This window comes from Cornus florida, unplaced genomic scaffold, assembly GCF_030987335.1.
Source record: "Cornus florida cultivar Cherokee Brave unplaced genomic scaffold, ASM3098733v1 CherokeeBrave_3.0.0_Hap2_Chr08, whole genome shotgun sequence".
NCBI classification, from domain to species: domain Eukaryota; kingdom Viridiplantae; phylum Streptophyta; class Magnoliopsida; order Cornales; family Cornaceae; genus Cornus; species Cornus florida.
In genome coordinates this window covers 9,077,179-9,101,534 of record NW_026775578.1, presented here as the reverse complement: position 1 = coordinate 9,101,534, position 24,356 = coordinate 9,077,179, and the positions used below count along the sequence as shown (strand labels likewise).

The 24,356-nt window shown below is 34.8% G+C and overlaps 3 protein-coding genes across 5 annotated transcripts; 1 reads left to right on the top strand and 2 right to left on the bottom strand.

Annotated features, from left to right (window-relative positions):
- Positions 1 to 340: 340 nt before the first annotated feature.
- On the top strand, positions 341 to 7,987 carry LOC132269258 (uncharacterized). Of its 2 annotated transcripts, XM_059770393.1 has the most exons (8): positions 341 to 648; positions 1,517 to 2,270; positions 2,837 to 3,303; positions 5,812 to 5,999; positions 6,112 to 6,178; positions 6,293 to 6,418; positions 6,503 to 6,538; positions 6,621 to 7,987. In XM_059770393.1, the coding sequence occupies exons 2-6, from the start codon at positions 1,598 to 1,600 to the stop codon at positions 6,332 to 6,334; spliced, it is 1,437 nt and encodes a 478-aa protein (XP_059626376.1). In that variant the 5' UTR covers positions 341 to 648; positions 1,517 to 1,597; the 3' UTR covers positions 6,335 to 6,418; positions 6,503 to 6,538; positions 6,621 to 7,987. The 2 variants fall into 2 exon arrangements, with proteins under 2 accessions (XP_059626376.1, XP_059626375.1); XM_059770392.1 differs by having other exon boundaries at positions 6,503 to 7,987.
- Positions 7,988 to 9,785: 1,798 nt separating this feature from the next.
- Positions 9,786 to 13,886, bottom strand: LOC132269259 (transcription factor RF2b-like). Its single transcript, XM_059770394.1, has 4 exons — positions 12,226 to 13,886; positions 11,294 to 11,426; positions 11,042 to 11,126; positions 9,786 to 10,445 (listed from the first exon to the last, which is right to left on the bottom strand). Exons 1-4 carry the CDS (start codon positions 12,762 to 12,764, stop codon positions 10,075 to 10,077), a joined length of 1,128 nt encoding a protein of 375 aa, XP_059626377.1. The 5' UTR covers positions 12,765 to 13,886; the 3' UTR covers positions 9,786 to 10,074.
- A 195-nt stretch (positions 13,887 to 14,081) lies between these two features.
- Positions 14,082 to 15,624, bottom strand: LOC132269260 (RING-H2 finger protein ATL74-like). 2 transcript variants are annotated; one of them, XM_059770395.1, is made up of 2 exons: positions 15,542 to 15,624; positions 14,082 to 15,067 (listed from the first exon to the last, which is right to left on the bottom strand). In XM_059770395.1, exon 2 carries the CDS (start codon positions 14,958 to 14,960, stop codon positions 14,415 to 14,417), a length of 546 nt encoding a protein of 181 aa, XP_059626378.1. In that variant the 5' UTR covers positions 14,961 to 15,067; positions 15,542 to 15,624; the 3' UTR covers positions 14,082 to 14,414. The 2 variants fall into 2 exon arrangements, with proteins under 2 accessions (XP_059626378.1, XP_059626379.1); XM_059770396.1 differs by lacking the exon at positions 15,542 to 15,624 and adding an exon at positions 15,227 to 15,531.
- Positions 15,625 to 24,356: the final 8,732 nt, after the last annotated feature.

Sequence of the window (24,356 nt, the reverse complement as noted above, 5' to 3'; positions counted from 1 at the left end):
AAACTTCTTCAAAGCTGGAATAGTCAGTCCCGGTGGTCTTTTCCGAATTCCAAGATTAGGGTTATTACTTGGGATTTTTACATATAAATAAGGTTAAGCCCACATATTTACTCATTGATTATAGTTTAAAAAAATGAATTTGAGTGAAAAGATGACTTGGCATTAGAAATTTTACTGTTTTAAATTTGTGTCGTCTAAAATATCCTTTTTAATATTAAGTACATTTACCTTATTACCCTTATTTCCTTGTCCATTTTACCTTCTTGCCACCCTCACATATAGGGCAAATCATTTCAGCCTCCCCCAACTCCGAACCATCTCTATTCTCGTTCTCACCTCTGAACTTCCCCCCCCCCCTCTTTCTCTGCAACAGCAAACTACAAAATCGACAAGAATTAGAAGTTCAAAACCCATATATTTCAGTTTATCAATTTGTCTGCAAGAATCAAAAGTTCAAAACCTATTACCTATATCAAAACCCATATTGGCATATCATTTCAGATTGATCAAAAAATCAAAACCCATATCTTTCAGTTCCAATCGCCCGCTGTTCCCGTTCGGGTTCGCCGTTCGCAAGCTTCAGCCGCTGGCCCGCTGTCTCTCAACTCTCAAGCTTGTCCCTCTCTCTCTCTCTGTAACTGCTAACTTGTATGTATGGGTTTTGTTTTAAATTTTTAATAAAATCAACTAATTAAGGTCTGTAATTCTTGTTTTGCAAACTAAATCCTATTTGGTGAAATTTTTGTGATCTTTTTTATATGATTTTTTTTTTTTTTTTTCAATATGAAGTAACAAAAATTGCATTGCATTTTGAGGTAATCACCTTAATATACATTTTATTTCAGCAAAACAAATAATAATTTTATTTTTTATTTTTTATTTCTATATTTGTTTTGTTTTGTTTTTGTTTTTTTTTTTTATTTTATATGGAAAGCAACAAATGGATTCTGCAGGTAATCACCGTAATCTACGTTAGAATCTAACCTGCAGAGATTGAATCTAAGGGTGAGGGCTCTGTACGAATGGATTAATGTGAGGGTTAGGGCTCCTCCAATAGCTTAAATTGGGTTAGGAAATAAAAAGGGTTTTGAACTTCTGATTCCGGTAGATTTTGCAGTTTGCAATTGGAGAGAGAGAGAGAGAGAGAGAGAGAGGGGGGGAGGGGGGAGGGGGGGGGGGGGGTTAAGTTCAGGGCTGAGAACGAGAATAGCGATGGAGGCTGAAATGATTTGCCCTAGATGTGAGGGTGGCAATAATGTAAAATGGATGAGGAAATAAGGGCAATAAGGTAAATGTACTTAATATTGAAAAAGGGTATTTTAGACTATACAATTTTAAAACAGTAAAACTTTATGTGCCCAGTCATTTGGTCCAATTAATTTTTTTAAAATTATAAAAGTTTGTAGGTATGGGTATTAATCTCATTTATATGTAAAAATTTCTTATTTTATTTTATTTGTTTATTTATTTTTTTTGCAAGTAAAAATCCCTTGTTACTTTCCTCTTTATCTAACAGACACGAGATGATAGCATGAAACCATAGTTTCCGTTTTACAAACGGATCAGGGTTTTCTGGGGTTCAGTTATTGAATCGACAATGGACATGGACATCGCTCGTTGGGTTCTCGAATTCCTCTTTAGGCAGTCCATCGATGACTGCTTACTGAATACTCTCGTTGGAGCCCTTCCTCTGTCCGACGACCATCCGAGTTTGAAGAAGACAATCCTTGTGCGAAGGATCGAGTCGGAGATCGAAAGCGTCTCGGTCTCGGAAAAAGTTCTCGAATTGCTCGAACTCATCGAACAGCTGGACTACGAAGAGGGAATTGCGGCTTCAGAGGCCATGAAAGCTGCATACTGCGCGGTGGCGGTGGACTGTACGGCGAGGTTTCTCGACGGCAACAAGGACGAAGAGTGGGGCTATTTTCACGCAGTCAAGAGAATCTGGAGGGATAGGTTCCGGGAGATAGAGAAATGGGAGAATATAGGGTTTGTGTCGGATGAACTTCGGAGTTGGAGGGATAAGCTAGAGGCTGCAATTTGGGATGCGAGTGTTCGTGAAAATCTGCGAAAGAGGAAGGAAGGGAACCATGCTGTGGAGGCTGTTCGAGTTTATGTCGCAGAAGTCTGGGCAAGCATGGGTCCTCCATTTCTTGAACTGGTTGCCCAAACAATGGGTTATGATAAACTGAAGGTGCTGGGCATGAACAAAGTTGGGGAGAGAGTGACAAGTTTGGCAGATGCAGACCACAACAAGAAGGGCGAGAAAGGTAATCCCATTTATATAAACTTATTTATTCAAAATTGTTACTGTTTTAGGGGTTAGTTTCAGCATTGTCTTAAATTTTACATTTTACACCATCAACTTGTATGATTATTGATGAATAATTCATTTGAGTCACACATAACATTATGTATGGCTGTGTTATGCCCTAGGTTGAATTCGTTATGGTCATATATATATAATTAAGAATCTCTTGAACTTCAATTATCTGTTGGATATATTATACTCTTTCTCTTTCTTATTATTTGGTTACCTGTGGGTTTTACTCTTTCATTGATCATTATATATTGCAAGGAAGTAAAGTAAAGTAAAATGCCACCTTCTTTGAAGGTTCATGCTTTTTTGTTTTATTCTCGTGTCAATCTGTTATGATGTCAAAGCAATCAATTTTCTGGCATGGAATGGTTAATTGTATGTCTTTACATAACACGATTGTGGTTGTGCTCCTGTGATTATTTTGTTGGTAAGAGTTTTATTTTACCAGGCTTCTTTCTAGAATTTATGAGTTTTGCATTTATATTTCTGAATTGAGGGTTCTTGTTCACTTTTCAGAAATGCAGAAGGGTAACACGCTTCATAAACGCAAGAATGCCACTGGTCGATGCTCTAGAGGACCAATCTCGAAAACAGCTAGAGGAGTTCATATTACTGATAATGTGGAATCAGACTCAGGGACGACATACAACAAATATGATTGCCCCCCTACCATTATAGTTAATAAGATACAAGAAGAGCTCAGATCCAGTTCTTTGCAGCTACAAGCTATGGTGAAAGACCCTCTTCCTGATGCATTAAAGCTTGCTGAAGCTATAATAATGCAAAGAGGAAAGATGAACCACAAGCCTATGGTAGAAAATCAGAATAAGGTTGATGTACATGCTGTGAATACCTCTGTTGACAAGAGTGCTGAAGTTGCTGAGGCCAATGAAGGTAACATTGGGAATCAGTGTTGCAGCCATCAGAATGAGGCGCCTAGGCCCAGCTTAATGTCACGGAATGGTACTGCTTGCACTTATGAGGTAATGTTTTCCTGTTTTTGTTCTTTTTGTTCTAAATTTGTTTTAAGTCTAATGGTAAGTGGGTCTTTTGAGCAAATTTTTGATAGCATGTATATATAGAAAATTAAAGATGAACAAAATGTTGCCTAGCTAAGAAACAACATATGCATAAAGTGTGTGTCAAGGAAATGTGAATGTTTAGATGGGTGTGTGCAAGACAAGAATGGTAGGTTTGAAATGAACACATCTGTGCAATGGCTGAATTATTACCTTTGAAATAAAATGAGAAAAAAATGATTAAGCTGGTCCGGACATGTGCAAGGAAAATACCAATTAGGAAGAGTGATATGGTCCACCTTGAGGATTACATTTGGGTAATGGAAGACCAAAATTAACATGGGTAGAGTTAGCTAGTAAAGAATGGAAGAATAGGATTCTCATAATCGATCCCAAGTTGTTGGCAGAGATTTTATTGAGTTGATTTGAGTATGTTCATTAATATTACCTGTAATTTTCTGCTTGCTGCGTTATATTTTATGTCTTAGGTTGTTTATTTGGTTCTCAATTCTTCTAAATTCCATATAAGTTTTTAATGTTTATATTTTACACAATTATATGCTGAGCTGTTGATGGAGTTTATCTTTTGGGCTTTGGTTTGAGAATCTTTGTGAATCTCTGATTGTAGCTGCAAGCGTGTGTATGCAATAATCTGTCTTTGGCATGAGGGTGCATGTGTTAGTGAACAACGTGGAGTTCCATTTGCATGTGTTTGGGGAATTATGAGATCTCAAAATTAGCTCGTTTGCAGATTACAGTACCAATCCAAGAAACAAGCTGTTCACATCAGTTCCTCTAGAAGTATATACAATTTTTTTTTTTTTTTTTTGTATCTCAAAAGTCCAGAGTTTGCATGACAATTGACAGTGGTAGCATATGCAATCCAACAATAGAAGCAGCTTGGACTACGAGTCATCTGCATGGATTTATCATATATAATTCTAAAATTTTCTCAAAGCTCATAAAGCAACACTATTTTTAATTTTATTTTATTATGTTCGCAAAAGCAAAAGGCTTCTCTTGGATGTTGCTACCATAATCCGAGAAACCTCATATGTGGTTCATCCTTTTATGTGTACCAGGCTGATTTATAATCTGAACATCAGAAGATCAAGCCAAGACAATTTAACTACGGGACTGTTAACCTACACGTGAAACTAAAAGATGCCAAATGACACTGCTTAGGCTTAAAAAGATTTAACAATATTAACAGAAGTCACTCCTTCCAAGACTTGAGATATCCACTAATCCTTCCCCAGCCTCACCCACCCCCTTAATAAAGATTTATTTTAAATCTGGCCTGTCTTCCCGGTTTAGATTTTACCTATGAGAGAGAAAGAGAGAAATTTCCTTTGTTTTGGAATCTAGTCTACTCATATGTTCCATCCTCCCACATGTTCAATTTTTTAAATTTGTGTGCCGTGAGCCTGTAATAAATATGCTGTAACCCTACTTCTCATTTTTACACAGTTATTTCCTGATCACCGATATCGTCTTACCAATATCAGTACTACCATGGGGAAATTTTGGTAATTCATTATGGTAACCAGCATGGTTCTTTATCGAAAGTAACAAGACAGTGTTTTCAATCATTAAGCATTACTTATTGCATTATCATACATTCAAAGCAACATAATAGCTAAGAACTCCATGTTACAATTTCTCGATACCTTCGTTATGAGCTTTACTCAATTTCAAATTGTCCCTGTCACAATAGCAGACAACTAGCATTAGATTTAGTCTGGATTCACTTGACTCAACACACTAACGGATCCACATATAAAGGTAGTACTCCGTAGTAGCTATTAATCAAGACAACGTCAATAGGGACAGGTTGATATTGGTGGATAAGATCCTTTCTATCTGATGTTTATGGTTTATTAGGTAGATTGTCTCGAATACTAGGCCTGCTATTTATTTCTCATGGCCATTTGTGCAACAATGATTATGAAATTGTGTATTTCAAGATTTTAGTAATAAATAGGTAGAATTTTTTTTTTCTACAGAAGGTAATAAGCCAAAATATGAAGTGTGAACAACATCCTGATGGCGGACAAAGCCTACAAAAGAGTAATTAAAGTACCCATGGTGATACTTGACATCTGATCTGATATGGTTTCCGTTTTTCTAATGCTTTCAGGAAGTTATATTGAAATATGTTGCATACATCTATGGATGAAAAGATAATCCGGTGCATGTTCCCTTGGGTAAAAAATCAACAATAACTGCGTGAACTAAACCTATGACACAGACGCACATGCACAAAAAATAAAAATAGAAATAGAAATAGAAATAGAAAATAGTTGTGTTGCACTTTCATGGTTGGGAATTTTGTTGGATCAGCTTTAATTTCAAGGATGTAGTGATTGCTGGGCATGTTTTCTCCTTTAAAAGGTTGCGTAACATCGGTTGTGTTAATTTATATAATATTGGAAATAAATATATATTAACACAATTTATTTATTTTTGCAGTGGGATGATTCTATTGACAATTTATCTGAAGGGTCACCTGATGGTCAGAATAGAGTTCACTTACCCAGCCCAAATAGAAGGATTGTTTCTCCTTTGAAGAAGTATGAAATGCCAAAATTATCGAAGAGGAGAAAAGCTAAGAAATGGAGTCTAGTAGAAGAAGACACATTGAGGACTGGTGTGGCGAAGTATGTGACTTACTTTTGTAAAAAAATTCTAGTAATGTTCTTTTGTTTTTGTTTTTTGTTTTTTTGAGTATGTTAATTTTAACACTCATTTGAGTATATGTTGTTTTTGAAGGTATGGTGTAGGAAACTGGGCGATCATCTTAAAATCCTATCCTGATGAATTTGAAGAGAGGACAGCGGTATAGAATTTCCTGTTTCGAACATTTGTATTTTTTTTTTTTGGTATTGAAATCCCTATATTTGCTTCAACATTTGTTTTTTATTGTACTAATATGAGAGGTTATTTTGTTCAGGTTGATTTGAAAGACAAGTGGAGGAACATGACTCGTTATTGACTCTTCTAATCATAGTCTCTAGCGTTTTGTATCTTTTTGTCTATGCTAAATTCCTATGTTGACAAATTTGAAGAGCGGACTGAGGTGAAAATTTTGGATGGTTTGCTTCAATAAATCATTTTTTTTCCCGTATAGTCGTGTACTAATATGAGAAGTTATTTTGTTCAGGTTGATTTGAAAGAGAAATGGAGAAAACATGACTCGGTATTGACTCTTCTAATCATGGTTTGCGTTTTTTGTTTATGGTCTGCAGCTTTTTATATGTTTTGTATATTTTTGTGTATAGGTCTGTTTTGCAATATCTCTTCTTTATCCCGCAACTCATTATGTATCGACAAGTTGTATAGATCTCAAACTTAGGGGCCTGTTCAGTCCACAGAGGTTCATTTCTTCCATTTCATACTGCCCGATGGACTTCTAACCTCCATGCCGTGAGAGAACCCATCACTCCACTATAGAACAACCTGAAGGCTCACATTAGAGGGTAAAGAATCCAGTCTGCAAAAATAACATTAAAAGCAACTCCAATGCTAATCCCCTCAACTGTGTGATGATTGACCGTCACTTGAATGAACGGCTCAGATTCAAGGGCTTTGTGTTGATGTTAAGGAGGAGTAGGAGAAATAGGACCTCTTCGGACCAGTTCAGAACTTTGTATTTTGTCTCCTCTAATATGTGTACAACCTATTGACCTTCTACCTCATGACCCTTCTGAAGAACTCTCTGTTAAATTAACATACTACTTTGGGGAAAAAAAAATGCACTAATTAGAGGAATGCTCTCGCTAGAGCTCCCTCATTAGAAGGGTCCTGAGTTCTTCATATTATTTAGGGCAAAGTGCTTACACTGCGTCTCGTACCCCACACGTGGAGAAAGTATCCCTGAAGTTTCACTTTGTGCAAATAGGTTCCATCCAAATTATCCTTTTACATATTAGTAGTATTTTTTAAAGAATTATTTTGTGAAATGATCAAAAAGGATAATATTATTTTAACTTGTTTTTTGTCAAAATAATATTTTAACATGAGCGCTGGGTCTGGTGCGGCACAAATCAGAGAGCTTTCAAGCATGGAGGTCCAGCGACCCACAGTTGCCGAAAACAGTGACCATGGTCGCCGACCTTTGGTCAGGCAGGGTTGCCACTATCTGACTATGGTCAGGCGGCGACCCTTCTGTCTTTCTTTTGCTCCATTTTTGTTCCTTTCCAAAAAAATTCTTCATCCTTACCTCACCTCAAACCTCCATTGATGGCCATAACCTCCAAACCACCTTTGGACCTCCATTGATGCTCAAAACAGTCTCAAAAAGCTTACAGGCTCAATGAATTGCAAGGATTCAAAAGAAATTGAATGAATTGCTAGGATATTGCAACAAACCTATATGCTCAATCCAACAAAAACCTCCAAAAATTAGTCTGAATCCTTCCCTAGAAAAATAATAATAATAATAATAAAAAAAATAGAATAATGAATTAGTGAATATCATACTTTGTAATCGTCATTTTATTGTATAATCCTTTCCATGACTGATACATTAATCTTCCCAAAAAAAAAAAATAAAAAAAATAAAATGTACCTTTGAATAAGTATGGACGCGTTTCCCTTTTGAACGCTCTTTTAATATATTTTATTTATCAAAAAAAAAAAAAAGAAAGTATGGAAATCATGTGATGATTTATCTATGAAAGTCCATCTGCTTGTTGCTTCCAAATATGTATAAGCAGCGGTGGGTTCATGAAAGTTGAGGAATGTTGTGTTCTGCTGGCTGTTTTAGTAGAGAACCTTCAACATTTTTGTTTAATTTTGAAGAGGTTGAAAATTTAATCAATGTCTGACTTATAACTGGCACAATCTTTTGTCCGTTTCATTTGGTGTTTCCGAAAAGTGGATTTTTATAGTCTCTTCTTGTCTTGATTTTTGCTTCTTTGCTTTCTGTACATACAAGGAACAATCTTTCTCTCATAATAGGATCAAATCTAGCCTTATTTCATGTAAATACCCAACAAAATGAAAAACGTAGCCACAAAACTTTTTAGATTAAGTTTAAGAAGTATAGGCTTAATGAATTAAACCACTGAGATTATTAATGTGCACATAACAACCTTCTACTATGTGATTATTAGCGTACACATCCTTTTGGACATTTTCAAAAGAGTAAAAGCATTGTAACATTATTTTATATTAGATTTGTGTTTAAACGGGTGTTTTCGTATAATGTTCAAAGAATAGGAAATTATTAGCACACTTTTAAAATAGGAGTTTTCTGCACTTCACCCTATTATTTATTTACTAAGTTGAGATAATTGTTTGATATTTTAAAAAATTTAAATAAATTATTTAGTACATCTCAATTCATTGGTCAAAATCGAACCTCAGGGAACCAAATAGTAGAGGGGTGAATATGATTGATTCTAAACGTTGGAAATAAGTAGCATTAGCTAGTTTCACACTTGTGACTTGTGAGTCGGATAGAAGCGGTTAGCCACACTAGGCGGTGGTTATAGGTAGCTAGGTCAAGAGGCTTTTTCGCTTAACTTGAGATTAGTTTGATCAACAAACAATTTCCTATGTAAAAAAAAAAAAAAACAAAAATACAATTTACCATATTTATCATAATAAAGATTACCTTATCAAAAAAAAAAGAGTTAAAATACGGTATAAGTATAGTAAAGTATGTGTTCACAATTCTCTTTTCTTGTTTCAAAAATGTTAAAAAAAAAGAGTATGTTCACATATAATATTGTTTTGTTTAAAAGCTGCCTTTTAAAAATTCAATGACACGTATATTTTCATTTCAATACTCTTTATTTTAAATTTCTCTTATGCTATATATATTTCCAAAAGAGATATAAATAATTCTAGAACATTGAAGAGTTCGTAAAAAATGATAAATTGGAGAAGATTGGAGAAGATTATAGAAGAGTAAGAGTTTGTAGATTTGAATATATTTAGGTGGGGAATTCTAGAAAATAAAACTCGGATACCTATATATAGGTAAGCATCCTTTTAAATTTTCGTAAACACTTTCATTAATACTCTTATAATAATAACATTAATGCCTGCTCGCTTCAGCACTTTCACTCTATACTCTAATTTGAACAATTGAAGACTAGTTTTTTCGAAAATTTGAAACGGTTCAATCATTACATAGTAGAGTGTGCATGTCTAAAGCAGAAAGAGCATGGTGAATTAATAGTTTTGTGGTTTAGATACATGGATAGTGGCACGAGTTAAAAACCAACTGATAATACTTTAAATTCAAATCTAAAAGGGAATTTTCGCAATGGGGTAACAATGAAACATACATCATCATTGTTGGAATGATCTATGATGGTTCAATACACTTCAACAAACCTCACAAAAGAACAATGGTAATTACATGAAGTTTACACACTCCAACAAGATATGTTGGGTTGGCATCATGTAAACGACTTTTGCTAGCTCAGTTCCAGAAAAAAAAAAAAACAAAATTCCATGTCAAATACGAAGAAAACTGGTGAGCGCAGTGAATAAAACTTAAGGACGCTTCCTTTCTTGTGAAAAACCCCAAGAATAAAAGAATTAAGAATTGATCCCAGCAAGATATACACGCAGAGCCAAAAAAAAATGATACAAAAGAATTGTACCTTCTCTATTTGTATTGATGCAAGCCTATAGACAGTTTTATTGTGAAGGCACCGCCTCGACCAATTGTTGGCTTTTTACTATGTGGTGGAGCTACTTTCACCAATTGTTGGCTTTTTACGATGTGGTGGAGCTACTTTCACTAGCAGAAAGTGAAGAACCTTCAGTCTCCGCGACTTGTGATCCTCTGTTACTGATATCTAGCCCCTGCAAGCAGCTGAGAGGATCGTTCTGTAAAATTTCGAGGGTCTGGGAATGTTCTGGATGCAGGTGGTGAGGTAGCACGACGTGCTGCTGGTCACTATGAAATGGCAGCAACTGGGAAAGAACAGGTGCTGGTTGTTGTGGAAGTGAGAAAAGGGTTGATGGTGAGGCTGAGGGGCTGTATTGCATGTGCATCCCCAAGTTCAATGATTCCGAGGGAGCAACTAATTCCCCAGTAGCTATCTTCAGCCGTTCAACTTCTTGCTTCAGTGCTTCATTCAGAGCTGTGTGCATAACAATTCATCATAATAATCAAAATTTCCCAGTAAAATCAATTAAAATGAACCAAAAATTTTATTTAAAAAATCTAACATCCATATGTTCATGAAGTTTGTCCAAAAAACAGATTGCTGGATAAAATTGCATGAACTCATCATGTTCAAGAAGCTGGTCAACATATATTAGACATTCAAATATCTATCTACCGCTGTAAAAGAGAACTGATGAGAGTCCACCACTGATATATAAGTTTGTTGTGCAAGACCAGAAGGTAAACCTCAATGTAATCACTAAATTAAAAAAAAAAATCAAATTAGAATGTCACTTTTCATAGTCATAATAGCAGTTCTAGATCTGCTTAATTAACAATGGAAGTAATAATAAAATAAATATAACATTAATCACATACATGCACACACAATGGAAGAGATGCTTATCTTCACCACTGGCAAGAACATAATAAAATGTTACTAACTTTCCATACAAAAGGAAATGCCCCTCGCAGACCAACACATGCACATTCAAGAAAAATGCAATAGGAAGCAACTGTTTTTTACTTTTTGTAATCTTCAAAATAGTACTGAAGTTTGCATGAACTTACCATCACGGAACCGAGCTTGATGCTCCATGGCTTGTAACCGAAGCTTAAGTTCTGTGTTTTCAGTAGTCAGGCCAGCCGTGTCTCTCTAAATGAGAAAGCAAGAATGCATCAACAGACGGAGCGTAGTGTGTGTATGTAAATCACAATTGAGGTAAAATAAAGTATTACAAATTCAGAATAAACTGCAATTTTCATAATGAAATAAACCAATTTTGGACAAACATATTACAAACTTAATCTGTCAAGACATACCTGGAATAATGTGAGTTGTGCAGTAAGTGTGGTGGCTTCTTCTTGAAGGGTCTGAACTTTTCTCTCGAGTTCTACAATATAACGAGCCTTCCTCTCTTTTGAGCGGGCAGCGGACTGTCGATTTGCCAAAATTCTGAATTTCACACACCAACACATGAGCAGAAACTCCAAAAATGCATGATATTCATATTAGCAAGTGATATGCTTTTATGAAGATCAATACATAAGCTTGCATATAAAGAATTTACTCTCATTCAACATATAATTAAAAATCCTATAACTTGTGTATGCTAGTTTTAGAGGTAGACAATGGTAGTAGAAACTACTTGTACAGTTGGACCTGATTCAAAACAGAAACTTTATTCCAAGCTAATACAAGTCATAAGATAAATAACTTTGTAGGTCAAATTTCACAAACAAGTGAAGTTTGTCTTGCATAGACAAGATTTGGAGCACATTCAACACAATTTCCCTTTATTATATCTCATTCTCTTCTTAAAAAATAGTCACTCAGAGCTATATTAATTAGGTTATTTCTAGCAACAATATTATAATACTAGATAATAAAAAAAATATATTGAATAAGAGCGTAAATTACAAATTGACCATAAATTGTATAACCATTTCAATGTGACCCACCAATAGGGATTTTCTGTTTTTTTTTGGGCTGATCTAATCCAGGTGCTTCTTTATCATCATCAAAGAATAGGATGATTCGGATAGTTATATATAATTATACAAGATTGAGGACAGAGGGATTCATTTTTTTTTTTTTTTGTCGTCAATAAAAAGTAAAAGCTACATTTGAACTTTAATGAATTTTTTTTTTTTGGTTTGGTTACATGTAATTTAAACATTACCATTGTTAATAATATTGTTAATTCCACAAAAATCTCAAACCAAATGAAAACTAAAAAAAAAAAAAATCCAACCTCTTTGCTCGCTTAGGATCGACTGACCAAAGCTGAGCCAATTGCTCAGGAGGAATTGCTTTCCTGGACTCCCTTATTTCACCAAACGCGCCCTGTCCTCTTTTCGACAACCCATCCACTGAATTGCCATGCTTCATGTGCCTACTCATATTTTTCTCTCCCTCACCACCACCGCCGCTGCAACCATTCCGCTCCGCCGAATTGCCGCTGCCGCTCCCTTCGGTTTCCCCAAGCTTCTCGACATCTATATACGTGGCAAACAGCTCGTCCACGGACCCGGCCTCCTCCACGCTGGCCGAGGAAGACCCATTGTAGGGTCGGCCGGAAAAACCCATCTCGTCGTCGGGAATCCGGTAATCGAGGTCGGAGTGAGTTCTCCGGTGTTGGGACCCTTTGAAGACGGCGGCATGGTGAATTGGGAATGGGGGTGCGGTAGCTGTAGTTGGTGATGGGTAATTGGAAGCGTGTTGAGAGGAGTTTGAATTGGAATTGGGGTTATTGAGGTTAGGGCTTGCTGGGTTTTGCATTTCCGTCGACATTGCCTAACCCATATGTCTATTATTTTCCTTCCTCATTGCAGTGATGAAACAGAGGACGGAATTGCCAATGAATTCTTTTTCCCCTGCTTCTTCCAGTTTCCACGGCGTAAAGGTAAAAAAAAAGATCAATTTTGAGTTTTCTGATAGAAATTACTTCCTTTCCTCATTGCAGAGAGGAGAGGAGAGGAGAGAGGGAGGGAGGGAGGGAGGGAAGGAATGGAAGGTCGGAATTGCAAATTCTTTCCCTTCTCTCCTTCCCGTTGCCACAGCCTAAATTGTAGAAAGATACGTTAAATGACACCTGATTGGACATGCAGGGTAATTCCCAAAAATGAAAAAAAAAAGAAAAAAAAAAAAAAAAGAGAGAAAAAAATAAATTAATAAAAGAAAATTGATTTAGGCCGAGTGAGCATGGGCTTGCACAAAAGCTAGATCACCGTACTCAAGTCATTACAGAGTTCAAGAGGATTAGATGTATTGGATCATATATATATATATATATATTATTTTCTTATTTTGAATGGTAACATTCATGTCACAATAAAATAATTTTACATATTTTGTATTTTAATAACTAAAAAAATAATAATCATAATCATGCACCATTTACCTGTTGGTAGAAGGATAGGAGTTCAAAAACTCCGTATTTTATATGAACATTTTTGTGACCAATGTAGTTTGATTTTTATTTTTCTTTTTCTTATGGACATTGTGAAATTGACTTTGAGTTCATTTAAATACATGTATTTTGTGAATTGAAAAATATCCGTCACCAATTTTTATTTGATATGTGAGATTCATTTATTAAAAGATTTAATATATATTTTTTCTTTGGGTTCAATTTTACTATTTAAATTCAGGTACTTGGGAGAAACACTTCATATATATACATATTTACCACCTTCATAGATGAAATGAGATTAATAAATTTACCCCAAATAATAACAAGATTATGAGACTGCCCAAAACAGAGCAAGCAAACAAGTTTAAACCCACAAAGACAGTCATTAATTCGAGATGGAATTGAGGTACTTGGGCAAATTGTCATCACTTAATGGGTCATTCGAAGTTGGAACAATTTTAGATCCTTTGATTGCCTGAAATATTCTGATCTGAGGCAGAGTTAGCCTGTCAATGGCCGATATATGTCTGGAAAATAAAAGCTCAGACTAGAGGAGTTGCTTTAAAGTATCAAAATTTTCATCTTCTATTGATGCAATTTTTTTTTTTTTTTTGGTCCTATAATTATTTATCAACGGTAAAGTCTTATGATTAATAAGGAATTGAAAGCCAAAAAAGAACAACAACAAAAAAAAAAAAAAAAAAAATGTATACAAGTGAACTAGTGACATGCTATAATGTATTTGGACATCTTTAACAAATCATCAACACACAAATTCTTCAATAAACAGAACTAAGCCTCTGCACTAAGGTTTTGCACATCTCCTATCAGCTAAATTTACTCACCTACGAACTCTGATCACCATAGCCAAGCTCAAATCCGACTGCAACTCAACTCAACTAATGTTTTGAAAGCATTGAATCGGAGGTTTAAATTTGTAACCGGAGAATTTCAATACACCGATCTAGCGCTTCCAAACGTGAAGTCTTTTCCTAACCATTTGGAATAGTCTAACAAACCGTCAATGACTAAATTCTGACACTCACCTCTATATTAGAACTCGATGGATGTTCAAACAACAATTGCCTACATGTTGGACACGATGAGTGTGACACTAACCATGTGTCTATGCACTTTACATGAAAACTGTGATTGCATTTGGGCAGGACTCTGACCTTCTCTCCTTCACCGAATTCTCCAAGGCAAATTGGGCAGTCTGTTGCCGCAATGTTGACTCCGGAATTATACACCACCACCGGAATCTGACCCACCGCATCCTTCTTCAGCCCCACCGACGCTAAACGGGCACCAACCTGATCTGGAGTCTCAAACCCAAACCTTGGGGTACACCGTAGAGCACAACGCACAATTGAGTTCAACCCAAGAGCACATATCAATGCACACAGCAAGGCTGCTAGAATTATGACCATGTTGTTGTCGAAGTTGTCATTTCCGGCGTATGGGCCCGCAGTCCGGCTTGATCTGTTGGTTGGCAGGGCCGACGATAGTTCGGAGTCCAGGAGGAGGCGATGCAGGTGGTATTGTTTCACCATCATGTAGACCACACAACACATAAATATGTTGAAACCAAATATGGAACTCAATACTGACGCCTTATTTCAGCTTGGACTTTACTCAATTGCGAACCAAATATGATTCTCTTCTCTTTTCACACCCTGAACTGTAAAATGGAAGTATTATGGATTTATGAAACTGAATCAGACTACATAATGGGGTTTACTATATCAAGAAAGATGTGCTTGCATCAAGATGTAGTATAGATATAAGATGCATATATATATATATATATATTGGACTATTTGTGGGAGAGAGAGATTACCATTTGGAATGTTTGTTTTTCTTTAGGTCTTAAGGACATTAGTGGATGGGAGGGAGAATTAATCTTTAATCCAAAAAATTAAAAAAGAAAAAAGAAAAAATGTTGGAAGGATTCCAACAAGATAGAAATATGTTGAAGGCATCAACTTGATCACAAAGGATAAGGGAGAGAATGAATAATGACTACTTTAGATTTGGTGTTATCATGAACATTTTGGGACCATAGAACACCAAATCAATTGGCCTCTTGATATAAAATGTGGTCCTCTCTTGGCCGAATTGAATTTTGAGAGAGAGAGAGAGAGTTTTCTCTTACCTCGTGTGCTCCACCATTGCTAAAGTTGAAGGTCCCAGGGGACTAAAGATCTACTCGTGGCCATCCACATATAATTACTTAAAAGAGTTCTGTGTGGCACACAAGAGATGTACAAATTGACAAATTAGATATTTTCTATTGGGGAAAGGTAGAGTAACATTTGGACCGTTTGGTTTGGTGAGCTTTCAATTCTTCAAATTATTTTAGGCATGGGACAAATGGAGTGGGATTCTTTACTATACAACATATATGTTGTATCGTATTAAACGAATCTAAACACGTGAATGTGTAAGTTGAGATTCGTCTAAGTAATATTATACTATAAAGAATTCTAGATATAATAGTATTTTGATTAATTACTGAAAAAAATGATCTTATCCTGCCCCTAATTAAATATTAGGGCTCTGGAAGCTTAGCTGCATGTCCTGCTCTATGATTTTTCAGACTGTTGAAAGTGATTGAATTGTAATTTGTGCTAATCTGCATCTTTCCATCTACATCAACGTGAAGAATACGTTATGTTCTATAGGGAATTATTGCTGATACTTTTTAACCATCTCCGTTTGCAAGTTACAAAACTAAGCTAAAGAATTGATCAATTTAGGTTGAATTCAATAAATAGTTTGGAAACTTTTTTATTAATGTGATTTTGTTTTTATTTTTAAATTCATGACTCAGTCTAAATGGCACCTTTTCAGTTCAAATGAAATGTGAGGGTTTGATTTTGTAATAAGACAAATAGAAAATAAACAAAATCAAAAATCAAAGCAAAGGATTCATTTTCATTTTGATAGGAAATGAGAAAATTAAATTTTATGTTAGCTTACATGTTTGAAGAGTTACTGAGATTCCAAATATAAATGATTTACGTGATTTAAATCTAAGTTCATATTTTAAAGTTAAGATTCATATTTGGTTAGATCTGCGTTTTATATATGAATTCGTGGGAGAAGATTTTATTCACGTCCACTCCATTTTAAAATTTGAATTCAAAATTAAAATATAAACCCGTTAAAAATAGACTTTAATTCAAATTTAATCTATATCAAACTCAGTCCACTTCAATTCATGTATAAAACTCAGTCAATCACGGCAATTCCAGTAAAAACAAACTTATTTTTGGAGAAGACAGCCATGGCAAAATTGCAAAGTCCAAGCCTCCAATGTCATTTAGTCCGCCGCTAGTATTGACATATGATTTGGCTGTCTTTTGGTTAAAATGACAGGCGTCATCACATTAGAGTGTCTCTATCCTTAGAACACGGCCACGTGGTACACTGATGGGCATATTGGGTTTGTGAGGGCAATGGACGTCCCATCACGAAGGAGATAGGTGGCCCACTTATGTCTCATCCGGACCAAAGTAATTGATTGCTAGTGGACCTTTCTCATATCCCTAACAAGTAGAGTAGACCCACTAGTTATTTATAGCCGCCCAAGGCCCAAGGCCCATTCCTCACATGAAACTTACTCCGTACATTAATTCTCCATTACATATGATTGTAACCTAGGAATAATACTAGTAGTTAGAAACTAATTCATATGTGTGTGTATATATATATATATACAGACATACATACATAACGGGATCCGAGCGAAAGTGAGAGTATTTTGACAAATGCGCGGAGCTTGAGTGTCACACATTAAGAAAAAATATGTGACTCAGGCTAAAACATGTATTATTAAAAAAAAGATAAAAAAACCAACATTATCAACATTTTTTATTTTTATTTTTGGAAATTTCTTTTTATGAAAATATTACACTTAAAAGGGAGGGCAATCAAAATTTTTATTTATTTATTGTTTTTAATAATAATTGTGGTGTGTGAATGTATTTTTAAAGGGTAATTATGTTATTTATTTATTTTTTGAAAAGATGAGTAAAGAAAGTGAAATATGAATCTCATTCTCCAATAAACAAAAATAGAGTTAATCTTGAGAAGGAAAAAAAGAAAAGAAAAAGATAGATATAATGGACATTTGAAATTTAAACTGTTGTAAACTCGTAGGTTGTTAATTAAAATGAAAAAGAAAAGAACTAGTGAATGCCATTAATCTATAAAAATAAGACAAGTTTCAATTTTAGTGGGAGTAATAATAAATTTTTATAAGTATATATATTAAAATAAAAAACTAATAGGGTATAATAGAAAAAAAAAAAAAAAATTAGTGGTGGCAATTGCCATTACTGAGAGTCACTCATAGTAGATCCGTAACTGTAACCATTGATCATTCACTAACTAGAACTTGGTACTCCTGAATATTTCTTTTTCAAAACAAGTGTACCTTTTTCTCATTAATTAATTAATAAATAAAGATAACATATAACAAGTAAAATCGAGCAACGACATTAATAATGGCCATATGAAATAATAATAATAAAAAAAATACTTGTCTGGAAACCAATGAGGAGGAACCTCCTCCACACCAATATTAAGGTAAATTACTTAAAAAGGGATAGGATGGTTAGTAGGAGAATGAGTCGAATAAGGTGAATTCATGACAAAAGATGGAGGACTGCTAGTAGCATGAGCCCTGGTGGGAGTTCTAGGGGTTATCGGACTCCTTGACCTTGATGACATCACGGTGCTCCGGCCATAACCCCGATCGCCGCTCCTCCTCGGCCCCTTCTCCGCCCACTTGAGCTCTTGCTGCTTCACCGTGCTAGGATACCTCATACAACAACCTACGTGTCCTGCTCTTTGTATGTACCTGCATGTTTTAGTGAACTACAAAAATAAGAAACTAGTAATATATATATATATATATACTCGTTCATTATTTTCAGGAGAATTTATATATATATACTCGTTCATTATTTTCAGGAGAATTTATTTAATCTTTTTTAATTTTTTTTATTTTATATATAGTTGTGGTTGTTCAGACAAATATAAATTTATTTAATACAAGGTATATAAGAATTTCAAATATATATTGTAACCTTTGTCGTCAAAGTAAAACATGTATGGGTTGGTGGTGACTGGTGAGGACCACGCATTAATGTTTGCCGGCTTTGGCCGGCCTATTCTTAATTTAATCATATTATTGAATCCTTAGCAGCCACGTGTACATGAATCGTTTAATCCAAGATACTAATTAATTGATAAAATCGTTAATGTTGACAAGACGTCGATTATCATTGTAATCGGAGAAATTCAAGACCTACTAGGCCAGGCCATCATGTCTAGAATAAACTAAGGAGATTCGAAAAGACCTAACTAAGCTCAATGAATTGTATCTAATACTATCATTTTAATTTAATCAATTGTATTAATTTATTCAAAATTCTGACCCGAGTTGGATTTTGGTCATGTATTCTTGACGTACACATCAGCTAGCTGATGCATCTCAAATTATCTTCTTTATGCATAATGTAACATGATTTGGTTTCTATTCTAAACCTTTGAAAATATTAATTAGAATGAGTCTGTTTTTGTAGTTACTTTAATAAATAGAATTTAATAAGTATTTTTGTCAATTTTTTAAAAGAATAATTTTTTTTTTTTAAATGTATATGATAATTATTAATTGTCACATGATTGTATAGTTCAGTAAAAATATTTATTTTATTTTCCTAATTAAAAGTGACAGAATACTCTAATCCATTCATTAAGCTGAAGCCATTAAGGCTTTTGATAGCGTGACCTGGGATCAAAACATAAACCATATTTGAAGCTAAAGTATTAAATAGGCTAAAATATTCGACCTTAAAATTATTATTTTTTATTAAATGTATTTGATAATGCAATTAAAAATGCTTAAATGTTACTGTAATTACTACCTTTGGCTGAATCTTCTCCCCAAACACTCGACGCACTTTCTTCCTTCCGGCATCTCTCCCATGCCTACGCTTACACATGTCCTGCAGTACACTCTTCCACATACCTGCACACAAGTAATTTTCAAATCACAATACATATATACACACACACACATTGAAGATATATGCTAGATATTATTCTATATATATATATATGTATGCATGCATGTACCAGGCATCGATGACCGAAGATATAGATATAGACACTACAGATGGTGCATATTTTGGAGTGAGGAATCCCAGGGCGGTGTCGTCCACCTCTCTCCTGAATTGTGTTCACGGAAACCGTGCTCATCACGCTAACGTCATCTGCATGTCCAAACCCGAAGTCCCTTCTGGGACTATACGGACTTCCATGATGATCACTACGATGATGGTGCGTGTAACGATGGCCGCCTTGCGCGCCATTGTCTCCACCCATATGGTGGTGCTGGTGGTGGTGATGGTTACCATCGTTGTTACCGTGGTGGTAGTGGTGATGTGTAGGTGTAGGCGGTTGTTCTAAGCCGTCTGATCTGCTGGTGTGGAAGCTAGTAAATTTGGTTAACGGCACTGATGGTTCTTCCCTCTTTGGATTGGTTTCGGAAATGGGGTCCATCTGGGACGTCCTTTTCTTTTCATGTAGTTGTTTGACATCAGCAAGGTCTTGAAAGGTGAGGTTCACTGAGTCATCTGGGACTCCCAGATACAATTCTTCTAGCTCTCTTCTCGCCTTTTCCAAAGTAGCCTTATCCCCCATTAATTAGTCCTCTGTAGATATAAAGAGAGAAAGCGAATGCACCTATTCCTACTCTAGTCTAGAGAGAGAGAGATTGTGAGAGAGAGAGAGGAGGAGTTGTAGAAAGAAGGAGAGGGGCCGTTTATCATTATGTAGAGGGAGTAGATTCGTTAATAAAAGGCCAAGATGGTCGGCCGGTCATACTATAAAAAGTAAAAATAAAATAAGAGTTTACTTACAGTTAGGCATCACATGTAAAAAATAAAAAATAATTAAAATTTAGTTTATGAGTACTCATCTTAACCTGTCACACCTTTAATTATATGAATTAAATGAAATTATGATCTCATTAAAGTTTATGTTGGGAGTTATGTTAAAAATGACTTCCTAAATTATAGGCTTTGTTTGGATAAACACTAGAGAAACAAAAAGAAAAATTAACATTAGTTATAAGAGAAAATAAAGCATATTAATATTTTGAATAAATTATGAGGAAAAAGAAAGAAAATAATAGTACTATTATTTGAAAAAGATAGAGAAGAGAAAAGAAACGAAAGGTTAAGAATTAAGTTACTATCATAATCCTTTTATAAAATGTTATACAAAATAGGGGTAAAATATTATAAGAAGGTAGTTTTGGTATTATGAAAATATTACTTATTCAGTATCCTTTCTTTTCTCTCTCAATTCTTTCTTTTCTCTTCACTAAAAGCTACCTAAACATGATTTTCAAAATCTTTTCTTTTTCTTTTATTTCCAAATCCCTTCTAATCATTCAATATAAACAAAGAATAAATGACGTAATAGAATTTGAATCATCGAATTGAAGTCTGTGAAATTCAAGAAACAGATGTGGCGGAAGAAAATCCAAATCCCTTTTGTGTAATCATTCAATTTTGAATCTTTTTTAATCCATGCAATTAACTCCCACATTTTATTTTTTTAAGAGACTCAAACTCCCTACATTTTAGATTTTAAAAAATGGAATCACCATTAGATCACAGACCTCCATGTTCAATTTTGTATCACTGAGTTTTGAATGCTTGGATTAGCTAATCCAATTTCGTAGAAACCAAATTTATAAAAATCTAATTTGGCCATGACGTGTCCAATGGTCTAATTTTTTTAATAATAAAAATAGAGTATTGGATACGTTAATCCTGGCGATAATGAATAATTTAAAACAATCTTTTCATTTTTTTCCTCCTGGCCAAACACAAAAAAGCAGGGTTTGTGACAACCCTTAACCTTAATTACTTAGCCAGTAAGCGGATTGAAAATTTGTCATGGCAGAGCTTAACGCGCGTTGAAAATTGTCTTATATTAAACGTGGATAGTATCAATCCGGCTAGAATAGGACAATGTCTGGCCGGACAATTATTAATAGTAAACTTTGATTTTCATGGTCAATTTTTTTGTCTTGTTTGGATAGGTAGAATCGATGAATATCTAAAAGGATATATTAAGATAATTTTAACTTAACCGTGTTTGCTCTCTCCCAATAGGTGACCAAAAGAATAATGCGTAAAAAGTTCACCTTGATACGACCTCAAATCAGAATTAAGTTGTAATCAACGAATTACGTACTTTCTTATTTTTAGAAGTCGAATTGAACATTTTAGTATGGAGCTAGATTAAATAGTTAGATCCCGTTTAATCAGATTAAGCCAATATCGTCTTTAAATTGCATGAATATAAACTTTTTCAGAGAGTACCATTCACGTTTTATAATAGAATATAATATTAGAAAAAGTTATGCTTGATGAGTAAGTCTGAACGTAACCCGAACAACTCTAACTCGGATAAAAAATAAAAAAAAAGGTTTTAGCCGTGAGCAAGTACTCTTCACTATAATTGAGATGAAACTTTGGAGTTGAATTTATTTTGAGAGAAATTTTTGGACAAAGATTTTACTAATCCAAACAACTCAAAATGCAAGAAAGTTTAATTTTTTATATGTATTGTTAATATAAAATAAAGTTAAAATTATATGATTTATCGTATCAATGTATCATAAATATTACCTTAAAGTTTGACATAATTGCTGCAGAATTTTAAAATAATATTATAAAGTTTAATTTTAGTTAAAAAAAAATAATAAAGAATATAAAATTTTGAGTTTCCACTAGGGATGTCAATTTTTACCGCCCCGCCGGGGCCCTGCCTCGTTAATAACGGATATGGGAACACTTGTTATACCGTTGGGACGGACATGGATACAAATTTTGTACCCGTCGAGGGTCACGGGGAGGGTAAGGGTTCAATATACATATTCTAGGGGCCCCGCCCCGCCCCGCCCCGCATATAACTATATTTAATATATATATATATATATATATTAATAAGTTATTTTAGCGGCTTACCTAATTACCCATCACTTACAATCCTAATTTGGGATGTAAACTTGGTATTAAATTTGCTTTTGTTTTGGTTATAGTAGAAGTTGGAGCTTAGAACTTCTTGTGATTTGGTTGTATTAAACTTTTATTTTTGCTTATTATGTTCTCTGAATTATGTTATGTGCATGTTATTTTTTTTATTTTTATTAGGATACATAATTTTATTTATGTTGTGTCATTCCTAGGCTTTGCATAAAGTGGGAGAAAAAAATTTGTTAGTAGGGCGGGCACGGGGGCACAGTATTTCCTAACGGGGCGGGGTTGGCTATGAAAATCCAACCCGTCGTGGGTCTCGGGGCGGGCATGGACTTGACAAAAATTAAAAGGGGCGGGGCGGGATTTAGGGAAACCCGCTCCAAACCCGCCCCGTTGCCGTCCTTAGTTCCCACGCCCCCATCCCCCAGTCAAAATTGTACAAAGAGGGCTTAGGGCCAAGACAGGGCAAGAAGCCCAACGGGCCCAAATGCAAGCGGAATGGAAAGGAATATTATTAACTCTAAATTTTTAATCAGCCAAAGTCTAAAGAAAAACCCTACTTCTTTCGTCGAAACTATACAAAGAGGGCTTAGGCCCAAGGCAGGGCAAGAAGCCTAACGGGCCCAAAGGCAAACAAAATAGAAAGGAATATTATTAACTCCTCTAAATTTTTAATCAACCAAAGTCTAAAGAAAAAAATACTTGTTTGGTGATTTGAGTAATTCTAATTTTATGTCACGCTTATGTATCTTATTTATTAATAGGTTATTAAAATTTTGAATGATTTGATAAATTTAAAATTTTGAATGATTCGATAGATTCGGTATGACGCAATGGTTTATTTATTTATTTATTTTTTATTTTTTAACTTCAACTTGGCACAGGGTAAGGTATTAGAACCTTGGGCCTGTTGTAAGCTAACCCTCGACCTGTCCAACCCGCCTAAGTGCCACCCCTACTTTGCATAGGTTAATGACAAAGATGTGCTACAATCTCATTGTATCTATTTTCTAGCATTGGGATAACGATTTGTCTACTTGCTACTCTTCCCTTGATGAAAACGGAATTCTCTTTCCAGTACATAATGAATGGTGGAGATCACCTCACAAGGGAGTGAGCTCCATATCTCATGTGAGGGTGATATCTAACCTTTTCATCCGCCTTCCAATATACACGAAAGGGGTGATTATTAATTTTTTTTTCTTCATACTAATTGAATATTAATATTACTAATTAACAAGAGGTTGCAATCCCAAGCAGCTACCAAGAGAATAGAGGAAAGGATGGGTTGCAACAACCTAAAACCCTTTTCTACTGATGAAACTAAAGCTGCTAATGCATGGGCAACAATATTTTCATTCCTATACACAAAATCAAAGGAACAAGACTCAAATTTAGCTGCCATAAACCTGATATCTTTGACTATTTTGATGATAGCTACAAGAGCTGACGTAGGACCGTTTTATTATTTAGATTTTTTAATTATTTTATTTTTATATATTTTTTAATAGGACGTGTAGTTTTATTTAATTTCTTTGAGATATTGTTTTCCTTTTGCTATTAGGTTTCTTTATGTTTTAGTTTTCTTCTAGAATTAGGTTTTCTTTTATTATTAAATATTTGTACTGCTAAGTGCAGAATTAACCTTTTATTCATTCAATTATCAAATAATATATCAGATTTCTCAAAATTCTCTTTTCGTTTTGTGAATTCAAAACACCTATCTTGTAAATTCAAGGTGCTTCCGCTTACGTCAATAGAACCCTTCGTCAGATGCATTTTGATGTCTAGATCAAGTTGATGGAAGTCTCGGCTATAGCCCATTGTCATATAAGAAATTGTGGTATGCACTGCACTTTGTAGATGACCTTGAACAAAGTCCACATCTCCATAAAGAATGTG